Source organism: Giraffa tippelskirchi, chromosome 7 (genome assembly GCF_054371585.1).
Source record: "Giraffa tippelskirchi isolate mGirTip1 chromosome 7, T2T-mGirTip1v1.2.pri, whole genome shotgun sequence".
NCBI lineage: Eukaryota > Metazoa > Chordata > Mammalia > Artiodactyla > Giraffidae > Giraffa > Giraffa tippelskirchi.
This window is the reverse complement of record NC_137281.1, coordinates 98,224,525-98,252,271: the sequence shown is the minus strand read 5'-3', so window position 1 is coordinate 98,252,271 and position 27,747 is coordinate 98,224,525. Positions and strand designations below refer to the sequence as shown.

Below are 27,747 nucleotides of genomic sequence, written 5' to 3'. Positions count from 1 at the left end.
ACTCAGTTACAAATTAGCCTCAGTTTACTAATTTGTAAAATAGGGGCAATAATTAATCCATCTTGCTGGTTTATGGTGAGGATTACACAAGATAATGAATGTAAATAAAGCATTTAACACTGTGCCTATCAGGTAAATGTATAGATGTTAGTAGTAGTGATAGTATTAGTCGCTCAGTCATGTCTTACTCTTAGTGACCCCATGGACTGTTGCCCACCAATCTACTCTGTCCATGGGATTTTCCAGGCAAGAATACTGAATGGATATCCATTCCTTTTTCCAGGGGACCTTCCTGACTTCAGGATCAAACCTGGGTCTCCTGCTTTGCAGAAGGATTCTTTACTGCCTGAGGCATTAGCTGCTATTATTAATATGACCATTAATCATAATGATAATTATTAATATTATTAATCATAATCATAAGCTAAAACTTAAATAACAGAAGTTCTAAGTAGTTCCTAACTATCAATTATCCATAATTCAAGAACATTTTAGAGTGTTTTGGACTTCCCTGGTGGCTCAGCTGGTAAAGAATCCACCTGCAATGCAGAAGATCTGGGTTTGGTCCCTGGGTTGGGAAGATCCCCTGGAGAAGGGAAAGGCTACCAACTTTAGTATTCTGGTCTGGAGAATTCCACGGACTGTATAGTCCATGGGTTTGCAAAGAGTCAGACATGGCTGAGCAACTTTCACTTTTGCTTTAAGGTGTTTCAGGAAAACAGAATAACAGGAAGGGGTGTAGATGAAAGGTGTTTAGTTGCATGGTGTACTTTTCTGAATTTGTTTCTAACAGGGTGGGATTACTCTGTGTCAATGACATGCTACATTTTACTGTAGCTATTTGTGTAAGTGACTTTTCTTTCAGTTAGTCTGAAGCAATTTCAGGATAGGGTCTTTGTCTTATTCTTTGCTAATTATGAATATAGGAAGTATAGCAGAATGAAGGAGAAAGAATTTGGGGTTAAAAGTCATATGAGACCCACTTCTGAATTCAGTGCTATAATTTGTTAACTATTTGAAAGGATTAAATTATCTCAACTGTAAAAGAGAACTAAATGTCTATTTCACAGGGTTGTTAGATAATCATATGAAAAAAAAAAAAGCAAAAGCGGGCTTCCCTGGTGGCTCAGATGGTGAAGAATCCACCTGCAAAGCAGAAGACCTAGATTTGATCCCTGGGTTGGGAAGAACCCTTGGAGAAGGGAATGGCTACTCATTCCAGTATTCTTACCTGGAAAATGTCATGCACAGGGGAGCCTGGCAGGCCACAGTCCATAGGGTGGCAAAGTGTTAGACACGACTGAGTGACTAACACTTTCACTTTTTTCCAAACCAAGATACATGACACCAATGTTAGTTATTACACCAACCATAAACATTTGTTGAATAAAAGAACAAATAGTAAAACTAAAACAAGAAAAAAAAAGCTTTATGATTTTAATAAACTTCCTGCTCATTCCTACTTTCAACATAATACAGATGAATTTGAATTAAAAGAATTAGATTCTCAACTTCAGGATGCTATTTGGAAGATGAAGAGGCTTGACAAGATATTGGTGAAGAGACAATGCAGAGAAAAAGAAATTAAGAAGCAAGGTCTAGAAATGAGAATAAAGCTGTGGGAGGAACTTAAGGTAAGAATTGTATAACCTTATGCTGACATGTGAGAAGCAACTTCTTCTAATAAGTAGGAATAGCATGGCCTCTGGTAGTGTTAGTGTGGTCTGCCTTAATTTATTTTGTGGAGGTAGGGCAGTAGTGTTTATATGTGTGTATGGGGTGAGGGAGCAGTGAGGGAGACAGTTTTCTGGAACTGGAGAAGGTGATTTTGCAGGATTCCAGATCTTGGGCACTGCCTTGAGCATCTTCATTCCCCAGATAGCAAAATAGGCTTCTCTCACTAGTGGACAGACAACACAATAGGCTTCTCTCTCCAGTGTCTGGCCTGGGTGACTGGGTTCCTCCATATCTGGAATAGAAAGGAATTTGGTGCCTACTTTCATCAACTATATATGTTAGCTTTTTCTTCAGCAAGCTTACAGTTTAGAGATAAGTTCACAAAAACAAAAAAATCTTAACTCCCTGGTTACCATTATTATTTGAGTAAACTTTTGTGGCAAACAAGCGAGGAGTTGACTATTTCACATGCTGGTCAAGATTTCTTTGGGAAGCTGTAAAATGCTTGTGGTCTGGGACCATGCTCTATATACTTCTGTCTTAGTGAATTTCTAATGCTTGATTAACTCTCCTTGACCTTCTTGGACCTTTTATTCTCTGTAGTATTGAGGGGTGGAGGTTGACCAGATGTTGGCACTGACTTGTATATAGCCATTGGCTCTTATTTGAACTTTGCCTCTCAAAGGAGAGCACTTTTAAGATAAGGAACATTATAACAACAGATGGATTGTTTTTGATAAATTCTTCCTTGATTAATTGACTGACTTCCTAGGAAATTTCCCAGGCAATGATAAGAATTAACAGTAAAGTAGTTAAGAATACATTTTTACAAGGTTCCAAGGAATACCACTGGGGTGGAAAAGTAAGTCTATAAAGTGCAGTGCTTTAAGCTAGAGAAATAAATTTTAGCAGGAAAAGTTAATCTGTCACTTACCTCTGTTGAATCTCAAAGCAAATTTTTACTTGGTTGGAAATATGAATTATAACTGGAATCATAATAAAATAATACCAATTTTGAAATGTATGAAACTTGCTTATTATTAAATAGAAACTTAAAGCAAGGTAATTATCATATAGAGATAGACATATTTCAGCTCTTAACTGGGAATACTCATTGACAGAATTTTGAGGGAACAGGAAACATGAACAGATTTCCTAATTAAAGGAGTAAAAATGACCTGTATTTATGAACAGAATTGGAAACCATCTTAGAATTTAAAAAAATGTATCAATGAATACAGTTGCCTCCTTTCCCCATGTTTATGCTTTTATTCTCTTTTATTAGTCTGGAAAAAATGGTGAAGTTTTACAAAGTAATGAGGAGATGGAAAATACAAAAAAGTTTCTAGCTTTGACTGCTGCATCAGAAGAAACTGTTGGTGAGTATAATTGATTCATCTTTATTTTTGTCTCAGAGTCGTAGAATATTTGGATTAAAGTAAAATTCCCAATTCAGTTATCTTTTCTTTTTCTTTGTGAGTTTAATTTTTCTTTAGGAGAAACCATCATGTCAGGTAGGACTATATGAAACTATGGCGAATTTAGGTATGTTTCAGAGTCTTCTAGGGTTTGTGTCTGCTCAAAGATGAGGAGACAGGGCAGTGAAAAATCAGAAAGTAGACAAAGCATGTCTTTGCCTTTAATTACTGTGCTTCTTGGTTGCCTCTAGACTCCCAGTTTATGCTCACAGTCCCCTAGTTGTGTGAGAACATCCCATGAGGTGTCTCACTCAGGCCTCTGCAACCTTTTATAAAAATCTGTTACTGATTTGTCCTTTTCCTGTTCTCTAACAGTCCTGCTTTATGAGACCAGCTAGTTAATTCTGTGCATGTGTTTCTACACCCCTTGTGCATATGTAGCAGTTGATCCTTGAACAACATGGTGTTTAGGAGCACTGGCCCCTGTGCAGTTGAAAATCCAAGTATAAGTGTATTGTTGGCCCTCTGTCTCTGTGGTTCTACATCCATCAGTCAGTTCAGTCACTCAGTCATGTCCAACTCTTTGTGACCCCATGAACCTCAGCACACCAGGCCTCCCTGTCCATCACCAACTCCCAGAGTTCACCCAAACTCATGTCCATTGAGTCGGTGATGCCATCCAACCATCTCATCCTCTGTTGTCCCCTTCTCCTCCAGCCCTCAATCTTTCCCAGTATCAGGGGCTTTTCCAATGAGTCAGCTGTTCGCATCAGGTGGCCAAAGTATTGGAGTTTCAGCTTCAGAATCAGTGCTGCCAATGAACACCCAGGACTGATCTCCTTTAGGATGGACTGGTTGGATCTCTTTGCAGTCCAAGGGACTCTCAAGAGTCTTCTCCAACACCACAGGTCAAAAGCATCAATTCTTCTGCACTCAGCTTTCTTTATAGTCCAACTCTCACATCCGTGAATGACTACTGGAAAAACCATGGGCTTAACTAGACCAACCTTTGTTGGCAAAGTAATGTCTCTGCTTTATAATATGCTGTTTAGGTTGGTCATAACTTTCCTTCCAAGTTGAGTAACCATCTTTTAATTTCATGGCTGCAGTCACCATCTGCAGTGATGTTGGAGCCCAGAAAAATAAAGTCAGCCACTGTTTCCACTGTTTCCCTGTCTATTTGCCATGAAGTGATGGGACCGGATGCCATGATCTTACTTTTCTGAATGTTGAGCTTTAAGCCAATTTTCACTCTCCTCTTTCACTTTCATCAAGAGGCTCTTTAGTTCTTCTTCACTTTCTGCCATAAGGGTAGTATCATCTGCATATCTGAGGTGATTGATATTTCTCCCAGCAATCTTGATTCCAGCTTGTGTTTCTTCCAGCCCAGCGTTTCTCATGATGTATTCTGCATATAAGTTAAATAAGCAGGGTGACAATATACAGCCTTGACGTACTCCTTTTCCAATTTGGAACCAGTCTGTTGTTCCATGTCCAGTTCTAACTGTTGCTTCCTGACCTGCATACAGGTTTCTCAAGAGGCATGTCAGGTGGTCTGGTATTCCCATCTCTTTCAGAAGTTTCCACAGTTGTGATCCACACAGTCAAAGGCTTTGGCATACTCAATAAAGCAGAAATAGATATTTTTCTAGAACTCTCTTACTTTTTCGACCCTCCAGCGGGTGTTGGCAATTTGATCTCTGGTTCCTCTGCCTTTTCTAAAACCAGCTTGAATATCTGGAAGCTCACCGTTCAGGTGTTGCTGAAGTCTGGCTTGGAGAATTTTGAACATTACTTTACTAGCATGTGAGATGAGTGCAATTGTGCGGTAGTTTGAGCATTCTTTGGCATTGCCTTTCTTTGGGATTGGAATGAAAACTGACCTTTTTCAGTCCTGTGGCCACTGCTGAGTTTTCCATATTTGCTGGCATATTGAGTGCAGCACTTTTACAGCACCATCTTTTAGGATTTGAAGTAGCTCAACTGGAATTCCATCACCTCCACTAGCTTTGTTCGTAGTGATGCTTCCTAAGGCCCACTTGACTTCTCATTCCAGGATGTCTGGCTCTAGGTGAGAACTTCAAATAACCCCTCTTAATTAAAAATGTAAAAAATTTAAAACTTAAGCAATTATTTTGATCAAACCTATGTATAGCCATAAAATTTAAAGTGTTCTTATAAAGCTTATTATGAAAACAAGAAACCTTTTGCTGTGTTTTCCTCCACGGTCATTTTTTCCTTTGTTACAAGGAAAGCTCAAACCCTGTAAACTGTCCAGTAGGTGGCAGCATCTAGTTAAAATAGTGCTTTAAGAGTACCTCTTGAAGAATTTAGAGCCAGGCTTATTTAGACTTGAACTTTAAACACACGTTTACAAATATCCAAACCTACTATTTACCATTCTTTTAATTTTTCCCATTTAAACTAAGGGAAAAATCTTAGAATGAGTATTCTTTATTTTTCCCGGTCATTTCCTTAACTTCTTCCTTAAGAGTAACTCAAAGGACTTCGGGCTAGTGGCAGAATGGCAATTTCCAACCTGTTTTCCAGCCCCCCAAACATAAAATGCATTGTAGTCCCTTTCTAATATCACAAATAACCAACAGCAAAAAAAAAGTTACTTGTGTATTTTTTATAGGTACTAAACAAAATGAGGACTTGGCTCTAATAGATAAAAAACACATTAAATTAATTTTTAAACCATATTTTAGCTTTATAAACCAGAGATAATAACCCATACTGAGGTTTTGAAAGGGACAGTATTATACTTTCTAGACATCTCAGAAATATTTTAAAAGTCTGTCTCACTACATTTTGAAGGATCACTTTAAAGTTTTTCTAGAGAAATATGAAATTACTGAACCAGGAGTTTTCCCTTAGTTTGTAGCATATATCTGATGGATAGAGATAAAATTCACTACTCTCTGAGACAAATATATCTAGTGATAGGATTGTTTGTTACCGGTGTTTTGGAAAAAGGTTATTCTTTGTTGCCTCTGTCACATTTGTGACTTGTGTTTCCAGCTCCAAATGTACAAGTTTGTGTAAGCACAAAACAGTGACATTTTAATCAATCAGATTTCTCAAAATTTGCAAATTCCTCTTTTAAAGTGCTTTTCTGTGAAATTCAGGAAATTGTTGCTTCTACTCTTGGATGTTAAGATGAAATATTCCAAGAAAATTTGGTATTCTCTTTCTGCTCTGATTTGCAGAGGACTGGGGGAGAAAATCACATAACTGTGCTGACTGGTATAGCTAAGGAGTCTTTTGTTTTTTAACCTCTGTTGGATTCTCAGTATAGCTTAGCAGTTTCTCTTACATTCTCCAGTACGGCTCTTCTGAATTATTACTGTGTGGTTAACCTCCAGTCCTCTTCTGCAAATCCTTAGCCCAGGAAGTCTTAGTGTTCAGAGAAAATGGACCAACTGGGTGGATCCATTCTTACTTTCTGCCTTTGAACTGCACTCTGACTGTGCTTCTCGACCCTCTTCCCTCTTACCTTAAATGAGGATACGTGCTCTTTTTCTCCAAGGCTGAAGTCAGTAATATCCTGTGCCTTTCACTCTGCCCCTGGCTCCTGACGCATCAATTTTTCTCTCTTACCACCTTCATCTCTTTCATCTCCTCTGGGTCCTTCCCTTCAGTTAACCACATTTAAATCTTTTGACCGTAAAACAGAATCAAAGAGCCCTCAAATCAACCAAGTGAAAGTCACTCAGTCGTGTCTGACTCTTTGCGACCCCCTGGACTATATAGTCCTTTGAATTCTCTAGGCCAGAATACTGGAGTGGGTAGCCTTTCCCTTCTCCAGGGGATCTTCCCAACTCAGGGACTGAACCCAGGTCTCCTGCATTGCAAGCGGATTCTTTTACCAGCTGAGCCATGAGGGAAGCCCCAGATCAACTAAACATGTGTATAAAACCAAATCAACTAAACATGTGTATAAAACCTCCTCCGTCGGTTCTTCATGATACTCCCAAACAGGTACCACTCTGTTTCCCTCCTCTCTTAGGGTCAGATTTCTTGAGCGAATAGTCTACACCTACTGGTGCTACCTGGTCAACTTCCATTTACTTCCCAACTGTATTTTCTTTTATCATACTACAGAAGCTACTTTATCAGTGGTCCTCCTAACTTCTAAATCTAGTGACTTACTCCTGATTTTTATCCTATTTGATATCTCTGTAGCGTCTGACACAGTTGGCCACTCATCAGATAGTAATATTTTTACTGGATTCATTATTCCCTGCTGACTCTCCTCTCCCTCTCCTTACATCCCATTCCTTCTTTTGTATATTTTCTCTATCTTGGCTGATGGTTCCATTGTCCCCCAGTGTCTGTGCTGGCTAATTGTATGTGTCAACTTGACTGGATCACAAGATTCCCAGATGTCTGTTTCAACATTATTTCTGGGTGTATCTGTGAGGGTGTTTCTGGAAGAGACTATGAGTGGAGTGTATTACTCTCCAGATTGTGGGTGGTCATCATCCAGTCAGTTGAAGGCTTGAGTGGAACTAAAAGGTAGAGGAAAGGAAGATTTGTGCTCTCTGCCTTACTGTTTGATTTTCTCAGGCCCTCAGTGATAATTATTTTATTTATCCTAATTATCTTTAGTTGTTTGCTTTGAGTTTTGTTAGTTTATGATCGCCTGGAAATAATACAAATTTTTTTGTCCTTTCAATAATTATTCCTATTCTGAGAACTTTGTAAAGACATAAGTGTTGAGATTTATGCAATGTATTTCAATATCTATTTAAATTATTGTAAAGCTTTTTCTTCTTGACAAACTAATGTTTCAAAATTAATAGATTTAATTACTAAATTACTCTTTTGTTACTAAGTCAATGAATTTCTTGGTTATGGAGGATTATTCTTTTAATTTAGTACCAGATATGAATGGTTGAATTTATCAGAATTTTCACAACTATATTGATAAGTGAGATTAGCTCTGTGTGTGTGTATGTGTATATGTGTGTGTGCCCATGTGTATGTATGTCATGGGGCAGCAGGTAGCGGTGGGCTTAGTAGTGGTTGTGTGTATGCTTTTTCAGGCTATGTTAACTTCATAAAATGAATAGAGATAGCTGTCCATTTATTTCCATGCTTTGAAACAGTTTATATAACATGGGGATTTTCTGTTCTCTAAAAATTTGAAAGATTTCATTGGAAAAAACCATCTGTTTCAAATAATTTCTTGGAGGCGATTCTCCGACTCTTTTCAGTGTCTTTCATATTTACTATTGTATTTCAGTTTACTAGTCTTCTGGAGTCAATTTTGACAATATGTCCATGTCACTGAGATTTTAAAGTTTCCATTAGTGTTTAAAAATGATAATTCTTCTTCTTATTGTTTATATGCCCCATTTCTTACTTCTAATTTTGTTAAGTATTTGTTTCTATTTTTAATCTAGAGCTTTCATAAAGTTAATTTTTAATTTTAGCAGTTTTGGATTTATAGGAAAAATATGAAGAAAGTACAGAGATTTTCCATATACCCATAACCAGTTTCCCTTTTATTAAGATTAGCATGGTACATTTGTTAAAATTAATGAACTGATATTGATACATTATTATTAACTAAAGTCCATACTTTATTCAGATGTTTATTTTTTACCTAATGTCCTTTTCCTATGCCAAGATCCCATTCAGGATACCACATTACATTTAGTCCTCATGTCTCCTTAAGCTACTCTGGGCTATGCACTTACTCAAACTTGCTTGTTTTTGACCTTGGCAGTTTTGAGGAATACTGGTCAGGTATTTTGTAGAATTTCTAGCACTTGTGACTTATGTCATGGTTTTCACATGATTATATTTGTGTTGTGTGTTCTTGGGAGGAAGACCACAGAGTTAAAGTGCCGTTTTTATCACATCACATCATATTATCAGTATAACATCATTGTTGATATTAACTTTGGTCACCTGGCTAAGGAAGTATTGATATTTGTCAGATTTCTCTACTGTAAATTTTCCTAATATTTCCCCTTTTCCATGCTATCTTCTTTGGAAGAAAGTTACTATGTATATCTCATACTTAAGGAGTGCAGATGTTATGTGTCACTTCCTTGATGGCAGAGAATTTACATAAATTGTTGTGAATTATTTAGTGTGGGAATACAGATTCATTCTCCCTTTCATCTAGTCTCCCTATTTATTTACATCACTATAGATGTGGATATTTGTTCTATACTTTGGATTATAATCCAATATCACTTTATTTTATTGCTCAAATGTTTCGCACCTTTGGCCATTGGGAGCTCATTCAGTTGACTTTTGTGCCCCTTTGTCATATTTCCTCCATTGTGAGTTTTCTTGTTGTTGTGTGCACTTCCTTACTTTCTGCCACTATAAGATGCTTCAGATTTGTCTTCTATATTTCTTACATAAGTCCTAGAAAATCAGCTGTTTCTCCAAGAAGCCCTGGTTCCTCCTACTGGAGAATGATATTAGAAACCAGATCTGGATGCTTGATCACCTTGTTGCTGTTGGGGAGTTGTTGCTTCTGAGAAAAGAAGTATTTGTGTGTATGCTAACCTGTTATACACATATCTGTAAATATTTCTATGTATAACCATCTCTCTCTATATTAAGCGAAATATAGGTTCCTACTGATGTCTCTGATTTTATTAACACATGGATCATTCTAGACTTTTCCTCTTGCTCATGTGTAACCTACATTCCAACAGTGAAAAACCTGGTTCTCACCATTGGCCATCCATTTACTTAACTATTCATTTCTACTGTACATGTGTAGTGATATCAGAATTTTTGAGGACGTAACCTAATCAACTGGAGTTAAAAGCTCACATGCAATTTCTATTGCCTCTAGTCTTGCAGACTCTATTCATTTCCAGTTTATTCAAAGTGAGCATTTTTCCCTCCACCCTCTTCAGTGAAATTATTTCATACATCAGTAACACAGATTGTTTTTACCAAATTCTGTGTTTTGTCCTGGGATTTCGTTACATCCTAAATAATCTTTTGATAGTTTACGTGCATTAAGGTTTACTCTCTGTGCTGTGAAGCTACAGGTTTCAAAAAATGCGTAGTGTCATGTAATCACTGTTATGGTATCATACAGAATAGGTTTCCCACCCTTAAAGATCCCCTGGGTGAATCTCCATTCAACCCGCCCCATCTTCCTCCAAACCCCTAGCCACCACTGATCAAAAGATAAAATAGTAAAGATCAAAAGTAAAAATACTGTCTTTCTAGTTTTACCTTTTCCAAATGTTGTAAAGTTGGAATCATTCCGTAAGTAGCTTTTTCAGATTGGGTTCTTTAATTTAGCAGTATACAGTTAAGATTCATCCATATCTTTTTGTGATTTGATAGCTAATTTCTTTTTGTCACGAAGTAGCATTTCATTCTATGGACAATATCACTGTTTGTTTTTCTCTTCATCTATTGAATGATATCTTGATTGTGTCCAGTTTTTGATGATTATAAGTAAAGCTTCTTAAACATTTGTGTGCAGGTTTTTGTGTGGACATAAAATTTCCATTTCGTGGGTTAAATATCTAGGAGCAGGATTGTTAAATCATATGATAAATGTCTAGCTTTGTAAGAATCTGCCTGTCTTCCATTTTGACTGTACCATTTTGCATTCCCACCAGCAAAAATGAAAGTTCTTGTTGTTTTGCATCCTTGCCAGCAATTGGTATTGTCAGGTATTTGGATTTTACCCATTCTAATAGGTGTTTATTGGTATCTCATTGTTGTTTTAATTTACATTTTTATTTCTATAATGGCAAACAATGTTCAGTATCTTTTCAGGTGTTTATTTGCCATATCTATATTTTCTTTAGTGAATTGTCTGTTCAGATCTTTTGCCCATTTAAAAAAATTGGATTGTTTTTTTTCTTATGGTTGAATTTTCAGAGTTCTTTGTCTATTTTGGATGCAGGTCCTTTATGTGATAGGTGTTTTGCAAGTATTTTCTGTCAGCCTGTGGCTTGTCTTTTCTGCAGGGCAGAAGTTTTTAATATTAATAAAGTTTAAATTATCAGTTTTTACTTTCGTGGATCATACTTGTGGTGTTGTTTATAAAAACTCATCACTAAACTGAAATTCACATAGATTTTTATCCTGTATTTTTATCCTATTTTTATAGTTTTGCATTTTACATTTGGGTTATAATCCAGTTTGATTTCATATTTGTGAAAAATATAAGGTCTGTGTCTGGCTTTTTTTTTTTTCCATGTGAACATCCAGTTGTTCTAGCACCATTTGTTGAAAAGATTATCCTCTCTTTATTTGGAAGTCTTGCTCTTTTATTAAAGATAAGTTGAAATGATAACCCTATATGCGAGACAGCAAAAGAGACACAGATATATAGAATAGTCTTTTGGACTCTGTGGGAGAAGGCAAGGGTGGGATGATCTGAGAGAACAGTATTGAAACATGTATATTATCATATGTGAAACAGATAGCCAGTCCAGGTTCGATGCATGAAACAGGGTGCCCAGGGCTGGTGCACTGGGGTGACCCAGAGGGATGGGATGGGGAGGGAGGTGGAAGTAGGGTTCAGGATGGGGAACACATGTACATCCATGGCTGATTCATGTCAATGTATAGCAAAAACAACTACAATATTATAAAGTAATTAGCCTTCAATTAAAATAAATAAATTAAAAAAAAAAAAGCAGGCATTACTTTGCCAAAAAAGGTCCATCTAGTCAAAGCTATGGTTTTTCCAGTAGTCATGTATGGATGTGAGAGTTGGACTATAAAGAAAGCTGAGCGCTGAAGAGCTGATGTTTTCAAACTGTGGTGTTGGAGAAGACTCTTGAGAGACTCTTGGATTACAAAGAGATCCAACCAGTCAATCCTAAAGGAAATCAACCCAGAATATTCATTGGAAGGACTGATGCTGAGGCTGAAGCTCCAATACTTTGGCCACCTGATGTAAAGAGCCTACTCATTAGAAAAGACCCTGATGCTGGGAAAGATTGAAGGCAGAAGGAGAATGGTACAACAGAGGATGAGATGGTTGGATGGCATCACTGACCAATGGACATGAGTTTGCGCAAGCTCCGGGAGTTGGTGATGGACAGGGAAGCCTAGCGTGCTACAGTTCATGGGATTGCAAAGAGTCAGGCAAGACTGTGCAACTGAACAACAACAAATCACAGTTATAGGTTCAGAATAGTGCTAGGCTCAGAATAGTTCTCAAGGAGGAGTATTAAGCCAGAAAAATCAAGCTCTGTTTATCTGTATGACTCTGGGCAAATTACTTTGCCTCTCTGAGCCTGATTTACCTCATCTGTAAATGGAGGTAATGCTACTCTGTATTGTGGTACTGCTATGAATGTTCAGCAAAATAATGGATGTATAGGAGACATTCAGTAAATAAATAAATAAATAAAGGTAAGTTGAGTATGTTTTTCTGGGTCTGTTTCTGAACCGTCTGTTCTGTTGCAGTGGTCTTTGTGGCTGTTCTTTTACCAGTACCGTGCTACTTTGATAGCAGTGAGTGTTTTCTCTTTTTAAAATTATACTCGAGGATTTGTCTTTTATACTTTTGACTTTTTATACTTTTGTCTTTTATTCAAAATCAATTTTGAATTTGTTTGTTAATTCTAGCAATTATCTTTATTATTTCTTTCCTTGAACTTGTTTTGTGTTTTCTCTTCAGTTAAATTAGTTTCTTAAATTAGCTTCTTCATTTAAATTAGTTAAGTTCTTTTTATTTTCTCTTAAAATATGTGTCTACTAGGGCTGCCATTAAAAAAATACCACAGACTGAGTGGCTTAAACAGCAGAAGTTTATTTTCTTACAGTTTGGAGGACGAGACGTTTAAGATCAAGGTACTGGAAAATTCATTTTTGGTGAGCTCTCTTCCTGGCTTACCGATGGCTACTTTCTCACTGTGTCCTCACATGGCCTTTCCTCTGTGCCCAGGGGAAGAAGAGGTGGGGAGGTGAACCTTTGGTGCCTCTTCCTCTTCTTGTAAGGACACCAGTTCTACTAGATTAGAACCCTACCTAATAATCTCATTTAACTTTAATTATCTCCTCAAAGTATAGCCACATTGGGGATTAGGTCTTCAACATATGAATTTTGGGGGCATATGATTCAGTTCATAACAATGTGATAAAGGCATCATTGCTATGAATTTGTTTCTGAATATAGACTTAGCTCTATACTGCATTCTTTCTTATGTGTTTTATCATTATTCTCGACATGTTGTTACTGTATTCTTATGTCCTCATTGACCTGATAGTTAATTAGAAAATGGTGCTTTTCCTTTGTTCTCCAGAATCTTTTATAAGCCCTCTGCTTTAAAAGCTAATGTAGAAATCTGTAATACTGTGGGCATTGTTTTGATATTTTGAGTTTATTGAACTTTTCTCTGTAGTCTAACAGGTGGTTCTTAATTGCATGGGACATTTGGATGTGTGCATTACAAAAAAATATTTGCTTTTATTTATTTATTTTATTTATTTGACTGTGCCAAGTCTTAGTTGCAGCATGTGGGATCCAGCTCCCCGACTGGGGATTGAACCCAGACCCCCTGCATTGGGAGCATGGAGCCCCAGCTACTGGACCACCAGGGAAGTCCCTGGCTGTGTGCATTTTTTGTTGGTGTCATGATGTGTGCTCGGAAGGGGTTTGTTCCTAACTCTTAGGGGAAAGTAAGCACTCCTGGTTTTCTTCCATGCTCCAGGCCAGCCATGCAATTGTATGTCATATGTTTCTCTGTGTATGTGTATGTGTGTATTAAGAGTAGGGGAGAGAGTGAAAAAGAGATAGGGAGAAAGAAATGGTGAATATATCATGCCCTGTCTGCCTCAAAACATGCCACACTGCCACTGGTGCTGTGGAGCATCAGGAGTAGGTGTAGAGCACTGTGAGTGGAGTCTCCTCCCAGAATTCCAGGTGTTCGGTGAGGCAGAGCCCCCTGTGCTCTGATCTCCCCATTTTCTTTGGTGATCTCGATCTAACTCCAGGATTTCACCTCCAAAAGGGTGAGTGCCAGGGAGCAGTCTCACTTGTGAGTCACTTGTGTCTATTCTAAACTCATCCCAGGGATGCTCATCTCGGTCTTTCCCATTGTGTGGGATGGGCTTTCTTCCCTAGATGACAGGAAGCAACTTAAATCAACCCTCCAATCTTCCTCTTTCAAGACTTGTATTAAAAATTGTGCTCAAAACTTTTGAAAATTGTAAAACACTATAGAATTTAATGGATCTTTCATTCAATAAAAAAATTAATAAAAAAATTGTGCTCAGCCCTTGATCTCTGAAGGAGATTTCTTTTTTCCCTTTAGCTAAATGTTTGTAGTGAGGACATTTGAAAAACTACCTATTAACTTTTAATTTTGATATAATTTCAGACTGAAAGTCTCGAAAGTATGAAGAATACTCAAATACCCTTTACTCAGATTTTCCATGTACTAGCATCTTACCACATCTTCTGTCTTCCCTACAGATGGATACACACACATGCACACACACAAATCCAATCAACAGTCTTTATTCATGGTTCACCAGTTGTCCCACTTAAATCTTTTCTACCAAAAGAAAATTCAAGCTCTTGCATTGCATTTAATTGTCATGTCTCTTTAGTCATTCTTTGTATTTTATGACATTGGCATTTTTGAAGACTATAGGTCTGTTATTTTGTAGACAGTTGCTCAGTTTGGGTCTGTTTATGTTTCCAAATATTGGGTTCAGGTTATGTATTTTTGGCAGAAATCCCATAGAAGTGGTACTGTATTCTCAATGAATCAAAACAGGAAGTGTGTGATGTCGATTGTTCCATCACTGGTGATAACTTTGATCATCTGGTTAAGGTGGTGTCTGCTAGATTTCTCCACTGTAAAGTTACTATTTTTCTTTTTGCCCTGGACAAATTATCTTGTGGGAGGATACATTGGGACTGTTATCCTGTTATTCATTAATTTCTACCTGAATCAGTTATTATTGTGTTTATCAAATCATTATTTTCTAATTCCATAATTTTTTCTACATGAATTAGATTTTTTGGTTTGCTATTTACTATAAGGGAGAGCTTTCTAATGAAGGACTTTAGTAATTTAGAAAATACTTTTTTCCTCTCAAGAAGTTGAGTTTCTACAGTTGAATGTCTTCCTTTTACAACTGTTGTCTTTTAAACTCAAGGCTAAGCTATGAGACCTTTGTGCTAGGGCTGTACCCTAGCTATACCCATTCTGTCTGAGGCAATGATATCTTGAGACTATGCATGAAGAGCCATAGGGTCACATGAATGATTTCAGCTAAGAAACACTCCTTGGTTTAAAACTTTCAGTATCACCTTGCTATAATAGTTTTTAGTTTTGCAGGTTTTTATATTTTTATGTCTCTATAGGTACTTTAGTATAAAATTAAGTGAAACTGCTATTAAAGAGGAGTTATGTGGTCAAAAATATATTACCACTTTGGGTATATGATGCAACTTAAACCAATAACAGAATGTTGCCAAATTGCTGACTTGCTGTATGCTTCAATGAATATTTAAGAGCCCTAATAACAATGGTTGCAAAAAAATTAAAGTTTGAAAAGAACTTCAAAACTTTTTGCCTGCTGAGTAGCTTACCTGTCTTCTTGTAAGGCTTATACCACTAATTTGCTAGATTAACTCATCAAACATTGGACACGGATTGTGGTTGTACTGTCAATCCTGGTGATGTGACACTACATTATTATGAATTCCAAATTAGGGAATTTGAATTGATGAATTTGTTTTTACTATCAGAAGTTATATGTTTTGAATTTGTTGGTACTTGTGTCATGGTGAATGTATCTTGCCCATATCATCTCCAAGCAGGTGCTTGAATCAGGTTTGTTTCAGAGGTAGGTGGTGAATCCTCTAATATCTTCAAGACATATCATGTTTTCTTAAGCAAAAACATTTCTGTGCCACAGCCTGGTAGATTCTTTCATGTTAAGACAAAGTGATACTTATTTATGTTAGCTGTTTCTTATAAATACACGGTGTCTAAATTAGCTTAATAGAGATAAGACATTAAATTAAACAAGAGTTAAACACAGTTTCTTAATTTTTTATGTGTAGTATCCCGAGAGAATCAAAAAAAGAAAGCTAACTGCCAAGTATCTCTCCAGTTTTCTCTCAAACACATTCTGTTATTTTAATGACTGATCATATATCTGAAATCTCACCTTGTGGATCTAAAATAAGGACTAGAAACACCAAGTTATTCAATGTGCATATTCTCTGTTTTAAGAATGTTAGAATTTGGATATATTATATCCAGGTAATTAATGTGATATTTTAGCACACCCTGGTGCATACTTCTTGCACAGAAGTTCTAGGGAAACTGTTGACTGGCTTTGATTTCTCTGTTAAGGTGGCTCATGTGTACAAAGATAATTATCATTTCTATCTGAAAGTGACATTGTCTTAAGAAACATATAGAGGAAATTGAGAAATATTGCAGAGAACATTATTAGATCTTATCTGTTTCTTAAAAACAACTGTCCACATAAACGATTTCTTATTTATTTTGGATATATTGAACAAATGATTTTTTAAAGATTTATTTACTTTTAATTGAAAGATAATTGCTTTACAATATTATGTTGGTTTCTGCCATATAATAGCATGAATCAGCCATAGGTATATATGTGTTCCCTTCCTCTGAACCTCCGTCTGACCTCCCACCCCATCCCACCCCTCTAGGTTGTTACAGAGCTCCAGTTTGAGTTCCCTGAGTCATACAGCAAATTCCCACTGGCTATCTATTTTACATATGATAGTGTATATGTTTTCATGCTACTCTCTCCATTTGTCCCACCTTCTTCTCACCCCTCAACCCCGCTACCCTATGTCCATAAGTCTGTTCTCTATGTCTGCATTTCCATTGCTGTCCTACAAATAGATTCATCAGTACCATCTTTCTAGATTCCATATATATGTGTTAGCATATGATATTGAACAAATGATTTTTAAATCACTAGATCCTTCTTGTAACAAGCATGAAGATACCTTTTTCTCGGTGTTTCACACTCAAGTTCCGCCAGAAGACTATGAAAATCATATACAGAATGTCAAACAAGGTATGTGATTTTATATATTGTCACAAGAAGATACTAGCTATATATACAAATATTCACAGATGAAATGATTTATGTGATTTAAATCAATGGTGAGGGGAAGTAGGTGAGGTTCTAGATGAAACAAGATTGGTCACGAGTTAATCATTACTGAAGTTAGTTGTTGAGGGTTCATTATAATAGTCTTCTTTCAGACATTTGAAATTTTGTGTAATAAACAGTTAAATCTGGCTGCTAGCAATGGAAATCTAGTTTAAGTGAAAAAGAAAATTTATGGGAAGAATCCTCCTGGTAGATAGCTTCTTTGATTCCTAAGATCATATCCTTTTGCTAGTCATTGAGACAGTGATTCAGTTCTATAATCCTAGAGAAGAGACCAATTGATCTGTCTTGGGTTAGGTGCCCACCCTTGGTCCAACCAATTCATCCAACCCAGCAAGAGGTGGGGTCACTACAGGGACATGGCAACTTCTACCCTGGATCACTCCCACGATGGAGAGAAGAGGACATTTCTAGGCAGATAGTTTCTACCAGACTATCTAAGATTTTTTCCTACAATGTATTAAAAGTGTATTTTAAAGAAACTATTATAAATGTAGACAAAGATGCATTTAATTTGATTTATTTTAATGTGTTGTTTATGAGAATATGAAACTTCAGCTGAATGAATAAACTTCAGATTTCAGTTTGAAAGACTATGTACAACTTGGATTATGGGAAAGAGTTATATATTTTATATCTAAGAAGGCCACTCACCAAAAAAATAACTCATACTTTAACTATTGGTGTTTGTAAGTCGCTCAGTCATGTCCAACTCTATGTGACCCCAGGGACTGCCTCCAGGCTCCTCTGTCACTGGGGTTTTCCAGGCAAGAATACTGGAGTGGGTTGCCATTTCCTTCTCCAGGGGATCTTCCTGACCCAGGGATCGAACCCAGGTCTTCTATATTTCAGGCAGATTCTTTACCATCTGAGCCACTGGATTGATTAAAGAATGAAATCTCAGTTATAAAGCGTAGATTTTTTTTTGCCTAGAAATGTGTAACTTAAATTTGAGTAAAACTTTTTTTTTTTCTACTCAAATTTATTTTAGTCTGGAAAGAAATTAAATCCAGAGATCTTACGCTTTTTCTTGGTCTTTCCAACTAGTGTTATCAAAATTTATTCTTTAATTATTAAATTTGTACTGAATCTTTGATAATGAGCCGCAAAAACACCAATTGACAAGCTCCCTTAATCCTTTTTATTGAGGTTACCTCTCTTATAAAACAAAGATAACTTTTAAGTAAGCCTTGTCTGCATTGAGTTACTGGCTAGTGGTTTTTTTTGTTTGTTTGTTTTTTCTGTTGAACTTTAATATGGCAGTTTATCCTATTTTGTAAGGTGGACTCTATTTGTCATTTAGGAAGAATCTTTTTATGCATATTTTTAGAGCTTTAATGAAGGATTCACATGGTCTTTAAAAAAATGCTTTAAATGTGACTACAGTGAAAACAAGATATTTTCTTAAGGGGATAAGAGGCCAGAAGTATCTTTCTTGCTCTTGTCTTGAGTACTCAGGGTCTGAACAACTAACATTGATGCAAAGCTCTTCAAAGGTTGAGAAAAACTGACAAACTGAGATGGGCTTTAGGGGTTTGTGCAGATAGGATGTGGGACATCCAGAACACTTATGCCCCGACTTGGCTTAAAAAACAGGTTTAAACAAGAAGTTTATTGTTCTGAGAAGATAACAGCGAATCAATGAGTAGTAGTTAATGATTCTAGTCTTTAGAGTAAGTTTTATGTCATATAAATACTAAAATAAAATATATGTTAAAATTCTCATGACATCATGATTTCTCCTTCATGTATGTCACTTGAAGTTCTTTTCATATCTCCCATGATTTCAAAGCAATCAACAGCAAGAAGTTTGATACATGATAATGAATAACAAAAGTTTTATGAGAACTTCATTGCAAATTATGGTAGCACATTTATCTTTTTAAGAATAAATGTTTGTGTGTCTTAAGTTTCTGATCTGAAATTTAGGGCCTTTTCTATGTGTGTTTATTTCTTATATGTTTCAATATATGCTTAAGGTAAATTCTGGCATAATGGACAATTATGATTCTGAAAAAATTTTGAACTTTTTTATCATTAGATTTTACCTATGATGTGGAAAGAAATGAGTCAATGATCAAAGCAGAAAATAAACCTCTCTCAAATACAGAAAAGATTGAGCTCAGGGGTAAACATAGCCAGGATTTTATTAAGCGAAACATTGAGGTATGTACCTAGAAATTTAGAAGCCAGAATGTGGGACTAAATGAGTTGCAAAAATGAAGATAGCTATGTGCATTGTCTTTAAATTTTTTTTTGACCGTAATACATGTATATGTAATTGAAGCAGTTTATATAACTGAAAGAGAAGTTTTATGAACCAATGCTTAATTTCACTATTTTCTACTCCATCCTAGCCTATTCTATCTCATCATACCCTCTTAAAAATTGCTGGCTGCAACTTAATACATTTGTGTCATTGCCAAGAAATGAATCTGGTTCCTGCAATTTGAAAAACATTTATTTAAATAATAGTTTTATATACTGTTTTCCCGATTTCAAATTGCATATTAGTAAAATTGGTTTTATTTAAAGTAATGAGACTGATTTTATAGTTGGTACATTTAGAAATTTGAGTGGAAAATGCTCTTGGCAGAGGTGGAGAGGTCAACTGGTTGTCTGCCTACTGGCCCTGCCTCTCCTCTCCAACTCCAGCCCAGCTCCCGGAGCAGCCTGTCACTTGTCTCTTGCTTTGATTAGCTCACTGATACAGAGGCTTAACTTGGTTTTAAAGGCTGTGCATTCTGACTTGGTTTGTCCTCAAGGCAGACTTATACTAACCAAGGGCACAGGGACTCCTGTATTTGCCCAGAATACGAAATAATTAATTTATAGCAAGAAATAAAAGTATGGTGAACAGAAGTTTCATGGCAAGCCACTTAGGCAATCAAGTCACTAGAAAGCTACATTGATAAGTGATAAGTGTTTTAAGAGGAGAGAGTTAAGTAATTCTTCATAGTTGAAGCCTGATGTTTTTCACAATTAGCGCGTCTTTTCCAGGCAGACCAGATTCATGGGTCAGCCTGCCACTGCCAGGACTGGCCTCTGGGACTCTTGACTGTTATGTGCTCCATGTTCCCATGATCTGTAAGAAACCTTCTCCAGCTTGCTCTTTTTGCACTGGCTCATTGTTGACTTAAAGTATAATTTTCCAAGAGCAGTAGGGTTTCCCCCATGTCCAAGTTCTTGCTGACACAGATAGAAGCTCCACCATAGATTTTCCTTTTTCTTTTTATCAATAGTAACTGAATCCTATTTAAACTCTTGATGTGATAGTCTTGAAACTTAAAAGCAGTTTCATTTAGTGGATATATGTCACATAGAAAGTGGTAAGATTCCTCCCAAATGTCTCAGCAAGTATGTTGCATTTGATACGTTTAATATAAAGAGAGGTTTGCAAACTGCCCGTGTTTTATTTTTTATATAACATGTTTGTTGAGATGGTTGAATATCTTTGCTTGGAGAATGGAGCTCTACCAAAATTTAGAATAAAATAAAATTACCCAGCAAATGAAAATGCCTAATATAACAAATTTTACCTCAGTGAATCTGTATTGTAGAAGCCTTAGATTCCATTTTAATTTTTCCTGAACTGTGAGTTGCTTTGAGTATTTAATATTTTCTATTGATACATTCTATAGTTGGCCAAGAATTCGGGAAAACCAGTGGTTATGATTGACAGAGAAAAGGAAAAGCTGGTTGAACTTTTGAAGGACTTAGACAATAGTGATTCAGGGCTGTCCAGTTCTGAGGTAAGTAAACTCTGATATTCTACAAGCTACACACTTCTTAATTTTTATTTTTAAAATCATGTTGTTGATCAAATGGCAAAAATTGTAGTAATTTTTCAAATTATGAGGCAATATTTTTAACTTAAAAAATCCTGCTTTACAAATTTATTTTTATTGAAATTTTCCAATTTATTCTTGTTGATTCATTATTGACTCTCTTATGTCATTATAAGAGTGACCTGTATGTTGGCTTTCACAATAATACCCTCTGCCTGTGATGTGATGGGCTTGCTCATTGATGACATAGAGATATGTTTCTCTGGATCCTTTTATTTTGGACATTTCTTATTATCCCTAAACTGATTCCACATAATTTCAGTGTAATCTTTAGTAATCTTTAAGACCACCATCCTGCTCCTGTCCAGGTAACACTGGGCATTCAGTTCCCTGAAGAGTCTGGGACAAGCACAGGCTGAGTCTGAGGAGTGAATCTGGGGTGTGAATGTGAGTATTTATAGGGCCTGGGCAGGTCACGTAAGTAGTGCAGGCTCAGCGTTTGCACTTGTTTGCATACTAAACTTCTAGCCCTATTCTTACTTCCACAAAGAAATACATTGTCCTGTGTTCCTTGAAACTCTTAGCTCTGTCATCTAATTTTTACTCCCCTGGTTTTAGTAGAGATGATATGGTGACTGCTGCTGACACCTTGCAGCAGCCTTTTGCCTAGCACATCTGTGCATCCATCCCCTGCCTTGACTCCTTCTCTGGAGAATTGTCCTGGGCCAAATGGGAGCTGACCAGTCCAGGACAGGAGGACACCCGCCTCCTACCCCACCCAGCCCCTTTGTTTCCTCACCTTGAAACAGGATGAGCTGTGTGCTGCAGTTTGTCCTCCAGAGCTTCCCCAGGGGTCAGTTGGTCTTCAGCTGAGACAACATCCTTGTCTGGCTTTTTTCCCTTGTCCCAGCCTGCTTTCCTCACATCCCTAATCCTGAAAGCACTCTTCCACTAAGTCACTTAAACAGGAATCTCTCTGCCTCAGGTTCTGGGTCTAGGGACCCCAGCCTAAGACATGTAGGTTCAGAGGGCAGTTTTAGCTCTGGCTAAAAAGCAGTGCTTGTGCAGCAATATCTGGGCCCATATGCCAGTCAGTGGCTGCTGCTGCATAGAAATCCCCGCCCAGGGCTGCCTGGATCCTCCAATTTGTCAAGAGAAGCTAGAAATTCAGATTAAAAAAAAAAAATTCTCTGTAATCCCCACTGCAAGAAGGACTGGTGTTTGTACTGGTGTATATTCCTCCAGGTTATGTATTCACAACTGACACTGTGTTCTGGCGAGATGGAAAATGGAATCTACAGACACTGGAGGTGGTTTAGGAGAGTGGTTGAGTGCTGGCTTTGGCAGACGGGCTAGAAAGCAGGATCCGTCACTTCCCAGTTCTGTCACCTTAGGAAGTTAGGTCTTCTCAGCTGAATTTCTCCTGGACAGAAATCTAAAATGGTCTCACTGGACTAAGATCAGAGTGTTGGCAGTGGGCTGCTTTCCTTTCTAGAGCTTCTTCAATAATTAATTAATTTCTAAAATCTTACATCTTAACAGGGCAGGATCTTTGGTATACTTTCATTTCCCTCTTCTCCCATTTCTTCTCCTCTAAAATGCATTGAAATCACTTGGAATTTTAGTTCCAGGATGTTATAACTTTTCCTTTTAAAAATAGTATGCTTCTTATATTTTAGGAATCTTTCTCAACAATAGCCAGATTTTAAAACCACCTTATTACCTGTGTATTTAAACTCAACTAATTGTTTATTGGGGCTTCTCTGATGGCTCAGTGGTAAAGAATCGGCTGCAATGCAGGAGATGCAGGAGTTGCGAGTTCGATCCCTGGGTCAGGAAGATCCCCTGCAGGAGGAAATGGCAACCCATTGCAATATTCTTGCCTGGAAAATCCCATGGACAGAGGAGCCTAGTGGGCTACAGGCCATGGGGTCAAAATCATTTTTCCTGAATTGTTTTTCTGAAATTAAAAGAATTCCCCTAAATATGATGGTGTGTAGATAATTTTTGAGTGTTTGCATATTCAAAAATTAATTCTTCTGTCACTTGAATGATGGCTTCAAATGGTAGCTTTAAATGGTGTTAACTAAATTCTAGATGTAAAATCCTTTCTGGAAGCTTGTAGGATTTTTCTCGTTATTTTTGAGTTCACCAATTTTATCAGAACTTATTTGTGTGCATCTTTAAAAACATTTTTGTTCTTGCATGGCATCTTCTATATAGTCACTTTTTACCTGAAGGTTCAATTTTTTCATCTGTTCAGAAAATTATTTTCTGTTATTTCTACTCTTCTGTCATCTCTTTTTCTTTCCTTTTGGGCTTCCTATAAAGTGGGGGTATCAATTGGGAATGAGGTTAACTGCAAGTCACAGAAAACTTTATAAACCATGACTTAAATAAGAAACTTACTTTTTTTTCTGTAACAAGAAATCCACGTGTAAGTACCTAGTATCTTTTGATCTTCTTGACTCATGGTCTTAATGTCTTTTTGTTTTCAGTGTGCAAGATGACTGCTATATCTGTAGATAATATGTAAATTTTCCAGGCAGAAAGAAAGGGGGAAAGGAAAGGGTAAAAGAGATATCTCTGAAGCTTTGCCTTTTCATTTGGGAAGCTGTAGTCTCCCCGTGACTTCTACCTGCACCTCACTGGCTAAGCTAAGACTGCACATAGTCATTCATTTCATACAGCTGTGCAGTCAAGACTGGAAATTCAAGGATTTCACTTTTTCTTTTTTTAGCAGAGGAAGGCAAAGAAGGAAGAGATTGGAAAAGGGGACCAGGTCAGCCTATGTACCAAGCCATACATGGGTATAGAATCTCCTGGATCTCTCCTCCAGGCCTTTAATTGTTTTTCTCATAGTCTTTATCCTTTTTGTCATTTTGCTCATCTACATTCATTTTACAGTTTTCCAAGTTGAGTTTCAAACATCTCTATTCTGCTTACTTTGCTCGTGCAGCCCTCTTTTGAGATTGTTGCTATTTTTACAGTTATTATTGTTTTTTAAACTAATATTTGCTGAAAGTTCTTTCTGCAGCTCCTCTGAGGAGAAGGTGTCCTTTTGTATTATCTGCTGTGGGAGATAGACATTTCTATGGAGATTCTATGAAGCCAGATAGGTGGTGACACATGATGGAATAGAGATCAGAGGAGGAAGATGTGAATGTGGCAGGAAGGGACTGCCACTTTGAGGAAGGGACTGATCTATCTACTGTTTCCTGAAACTGTACCAGACTTCTTGCTATGCTTCAGATTTGCTGTATTCTTTCAACTGTCTGTTTGTCCATTTCTTTTGGAGTGCTCTGCTACTTCATCTCTGACAAATCCAACATAAAGAGGGTGACTAACATGATAATTATGTTTGAATTCCTCAGAACTCATGCTGGCTGGTTGTTCTTTATAGGGGCATGTTTCATGGCATGGGTGTAATAGTCTCTTCAATTTGTCTAGGATACTTTGAATTTGTTAAAGATTTTTCCCTATGTTGGGAACTCACAACTACAAATGACTTTCTCCAAAGCCGGAAGCCTCTGCTGTCACCCTTCCCAGCAAAATGGGTTTTGCATCAGATCTTAAATTCCTCACATCTAAATCAGTATTAGACGGGTGAATCTGATTGTAGACCCTCATTACTGGCCTGAATCCTAGCTGTAAAGCAGGTGGTGAAGAGCATTTTCTGGGTTCTGTCTTAGGGAGGTGAGACTCGTACACATTGCAAGTGTAGGCAGAAACACGTATATCATCTACTACATGTTACACACCTGTATGCAAGTCAAGAAGCAACAGTTAGAACCAGATGTGGAACAATGGACTGGTTCCACATTGGGAAAGGAGTACGTCAAAGCTGTATATTGTCACCCTGCTTATTTAACTTATTTGCAGAGTACATCATTCGAAGTGCTGGGCTGGATGAAGCACAAGCTGGACCCAAGATTGCCAGGAGAAATATCAATAACCACAGATACCCAGATGACACCACCCTTATGGCAGAAAGCGAAGAAGAACTAAAGATCCTCTTGATGAAGGTGAAAGAGGAGAGTGAAAAAGCTGGCTTAAAACTCAATAAAACTCAAAAAATGAAGATCATGGCATCCAGTCCCATCACTTCATGGCAAATAGATGGGGAAACAGTGACAAACTATTTTCTTGGGCTCTAAAATCACTGTGGACGGTGACTGCAGCCATCAAATTAAAAGATGCTTGCTCCTTGGAAGAAAAGCTATGACCAACCTAGACAGCGAATTAAAAAAGCAGAGACATTACTTTGCTGACAAAGGTCCGTAGAGTCAAAGTTGTGGTTTTTCCAGTAGTCATGTACAAATGTGAGTGCTGGACGATAAAAAAGGCTGAGCGCTGAAGAATTGATGCTTTTGAACTGTGGTGCTGGAGAAGACTCTTGAGGGCCCCTTAGACAGCACAGAGATCAAACCAATCAATCTTGAAGAAATCAACACTGAATGTTCATTGGAAGGACTGATGCTGAAGCTGAAGCTGCAATACTTTGGGGCAGCTAATGAGAAGAGCCGACTCATTAGAAAAGACCCTGATGCTGGAAAAGATTGAAGGCAGGAGGAGAAGGGGACAACAGAGGATGAGACGGTTGGAGGGCATCACCAACTCAATGGACATAGCTTTGATCAAACTTCGGGAGATGGTGAAGGACAAGGAAACCTGGCATGCTGCAGTCCATGGGGTTGCAAAGAGTCAGACATGACTGAGTGACTGAACAACAACACGCAATTTCCTTCTGTAACAGTATAAAACATGAAACATTTCAATTTCTGCTGCATTTAATTGAACAGTTTCTTTTACCTCCAGTGTCATTTAAAAAGAATTCCGTTCAAACAAGAATTTAAAATTTATTAACCAATATTTAATCATTGATTCCATAGTTTTTTTTTTTTTTGTCAGATTCTTATTTCTCTTTTAGGTCATACAGTATTTATATCACTTTTATTTAGGGAAAAAAATCAGAATTTATTTGTGAGTAGTTAGATAATTTTTTATAATTATGTGTAATTTTCATATGCCAACTTGCAAGTATATTTTAAATGTTTATTGCTATAATATATCTTATATGGATATACTATAATCTCACTTTCTCCCTATTTTCAGACTTTTTGCAATTATCCTTTATTATAAGTAACATGGCAAAAAAATTCAGTGTTCTGGGTTGCAAGAAAAGGAGGCAAGTTTTGGTTAAAAAAGGGAGAAAATGAATTTTTTTGGAGACTTGGGTAGCTCAAAGGCACAGTGGAAAGTTTGAAGGACCAAGTTTGTAAACCAGGCAGAAATCAAGGTAGCCAGAAAAATGGCCCTAGAAACTCCTCAGAAGCAGACTGGTTCAGGGTTGCACTGCAGCCACCAGACTCCAGACACCCGTGCTAACGATCACTGCTGCCACCTTCACTGTTGCCAAAACTGGATCCTCACTGCTTTTGCTGTCACCATTAATCTTTTCCCCACCTTCGTTGCATCTTTGAATCTCTCTCTCCCTCAAGAGTCAAAGTCCAGGCAGGGTGTTTACTTCCAATTGACCAAATCTAGTTCATTTGCTTGTCTTCTTGATGCCAGTGGGTAGGGAGAAGGCATGTCTGGTGGGGACCTGTTCTCTAGAGAGGCTTATGCAGTATTAGTGTCACTGAAGCAGGAAGGGAGATAGGATGCTGGGGCCAGGGAGAGACAAATGTTAAGTCTTTCTGCATAAGTTTTTGCATGTACTTTTTCTGGCTACCAGTTAGGGATTGATCCCTGGTATTAGAGTGATGAAACCAAAAGACATGAAATTCTTAGGCTTCCTTGCCCTCCATCTGCCCCTTTATTTTTAGTGTTCTTCATAGTTCTTCTGTCTTCATGCTTCTCTTTGTGACCTCACTCATTCCCATGCTCTGAGGGTTTGAACCACCATAGAATTATGGGTGAGTCCAAAATACTTATTTCCAAGTCTTTATCTTGAACTTCAGACAAACATATTTAACTACCTGACATAATCTGTGGATATCCTAGGGATATCTATGAATATTGAAGGGCCCCAAACAGAATTCATTATCATCATTTGCCTCCTCAGACCTCCTGTGTGTCTGGTATTCCTTATTTTGATCCATATGACCACTATCCCCCTAGTTGATAAAAATCAGAAATTTGGTTTTTATGCTTAATTGGTACTCCTCCCTCATTCTTCCATCAAATTATCTCCAGATTCTGTACATTCTGCTTCCTAAGTATCTCTGGAATTGGTTCTGTGTTCTGCATTCCTAGGAAACATTCCAAGTTCAGACACTCATCACTTTTCTTTTAGATTATGGCTTTTGCTTCTTAACTGGATTTTCTGCCTCCCATCTCACCCTCACCAGCTCCAGTTTTAAAGTGCACAGCTGATTGTGTTGTTTCTCTAAGATGTTACTAAGATTGATTATTTCCTTTAAGAAGCCTTCTCCAAACACTTTTTCTCCTTGCTCTTTCCTGTTCAGAGAGGCTAGTTGACCTTCCCTGATCCCAGTAGAGCCCTGGATTTACCAATACTTTTCACACCTTGTTAAAATCTTTGCTGAGAACTCCTAAAGGCAGGAATGTGTGAGATTCATATTGAATCACTAGTGCCCAGTATAAGGCCTCCCCCACAGTAGGGGATTTTTTTTAAAAATTTATTTATTTTTTAATTGAAGGATAATTGCTTTATAGAATTTTGTTATTTTCTGCCAAACATCAACATGAATCAGCCA

General features: G+C 37.3%; 1 protein-coding gene across 1 annotated transcript in view; it reads left to right on the top strand.

The window, feature by feature from the left end:
- FSIP1 (fibrous sheath interacting protein 1) overlaps positions 1–27,747 on the top strand; it is a 201,463-nt gene that overhangs the window by 30,098 nt on the left and 143,618 nt on the right. Inside the window, exons 4-8 of the mRNA XM_081507144.1 lie at positions 1,480–1,634; positions 2,963–3,056; positions 17,040–17,138; positions 19,279–19,403; positions 20,879–20,989. Of these exons, the coding sequence (XP_081363270.1) occupies positions 1,480–1,634; positions 2,963–3,056; positions 17,040–17,138; positions 19,279–19,403; positions 20,879–20,989 (584 nt within the window). The remainder of the gene's footprint in view (positions 1–1,479; positions 1,635–2,962; positions 3,057–17,039; positions 17,139–19,278; positions 19,404–20,878; positions 20,990–27,747) is intronic.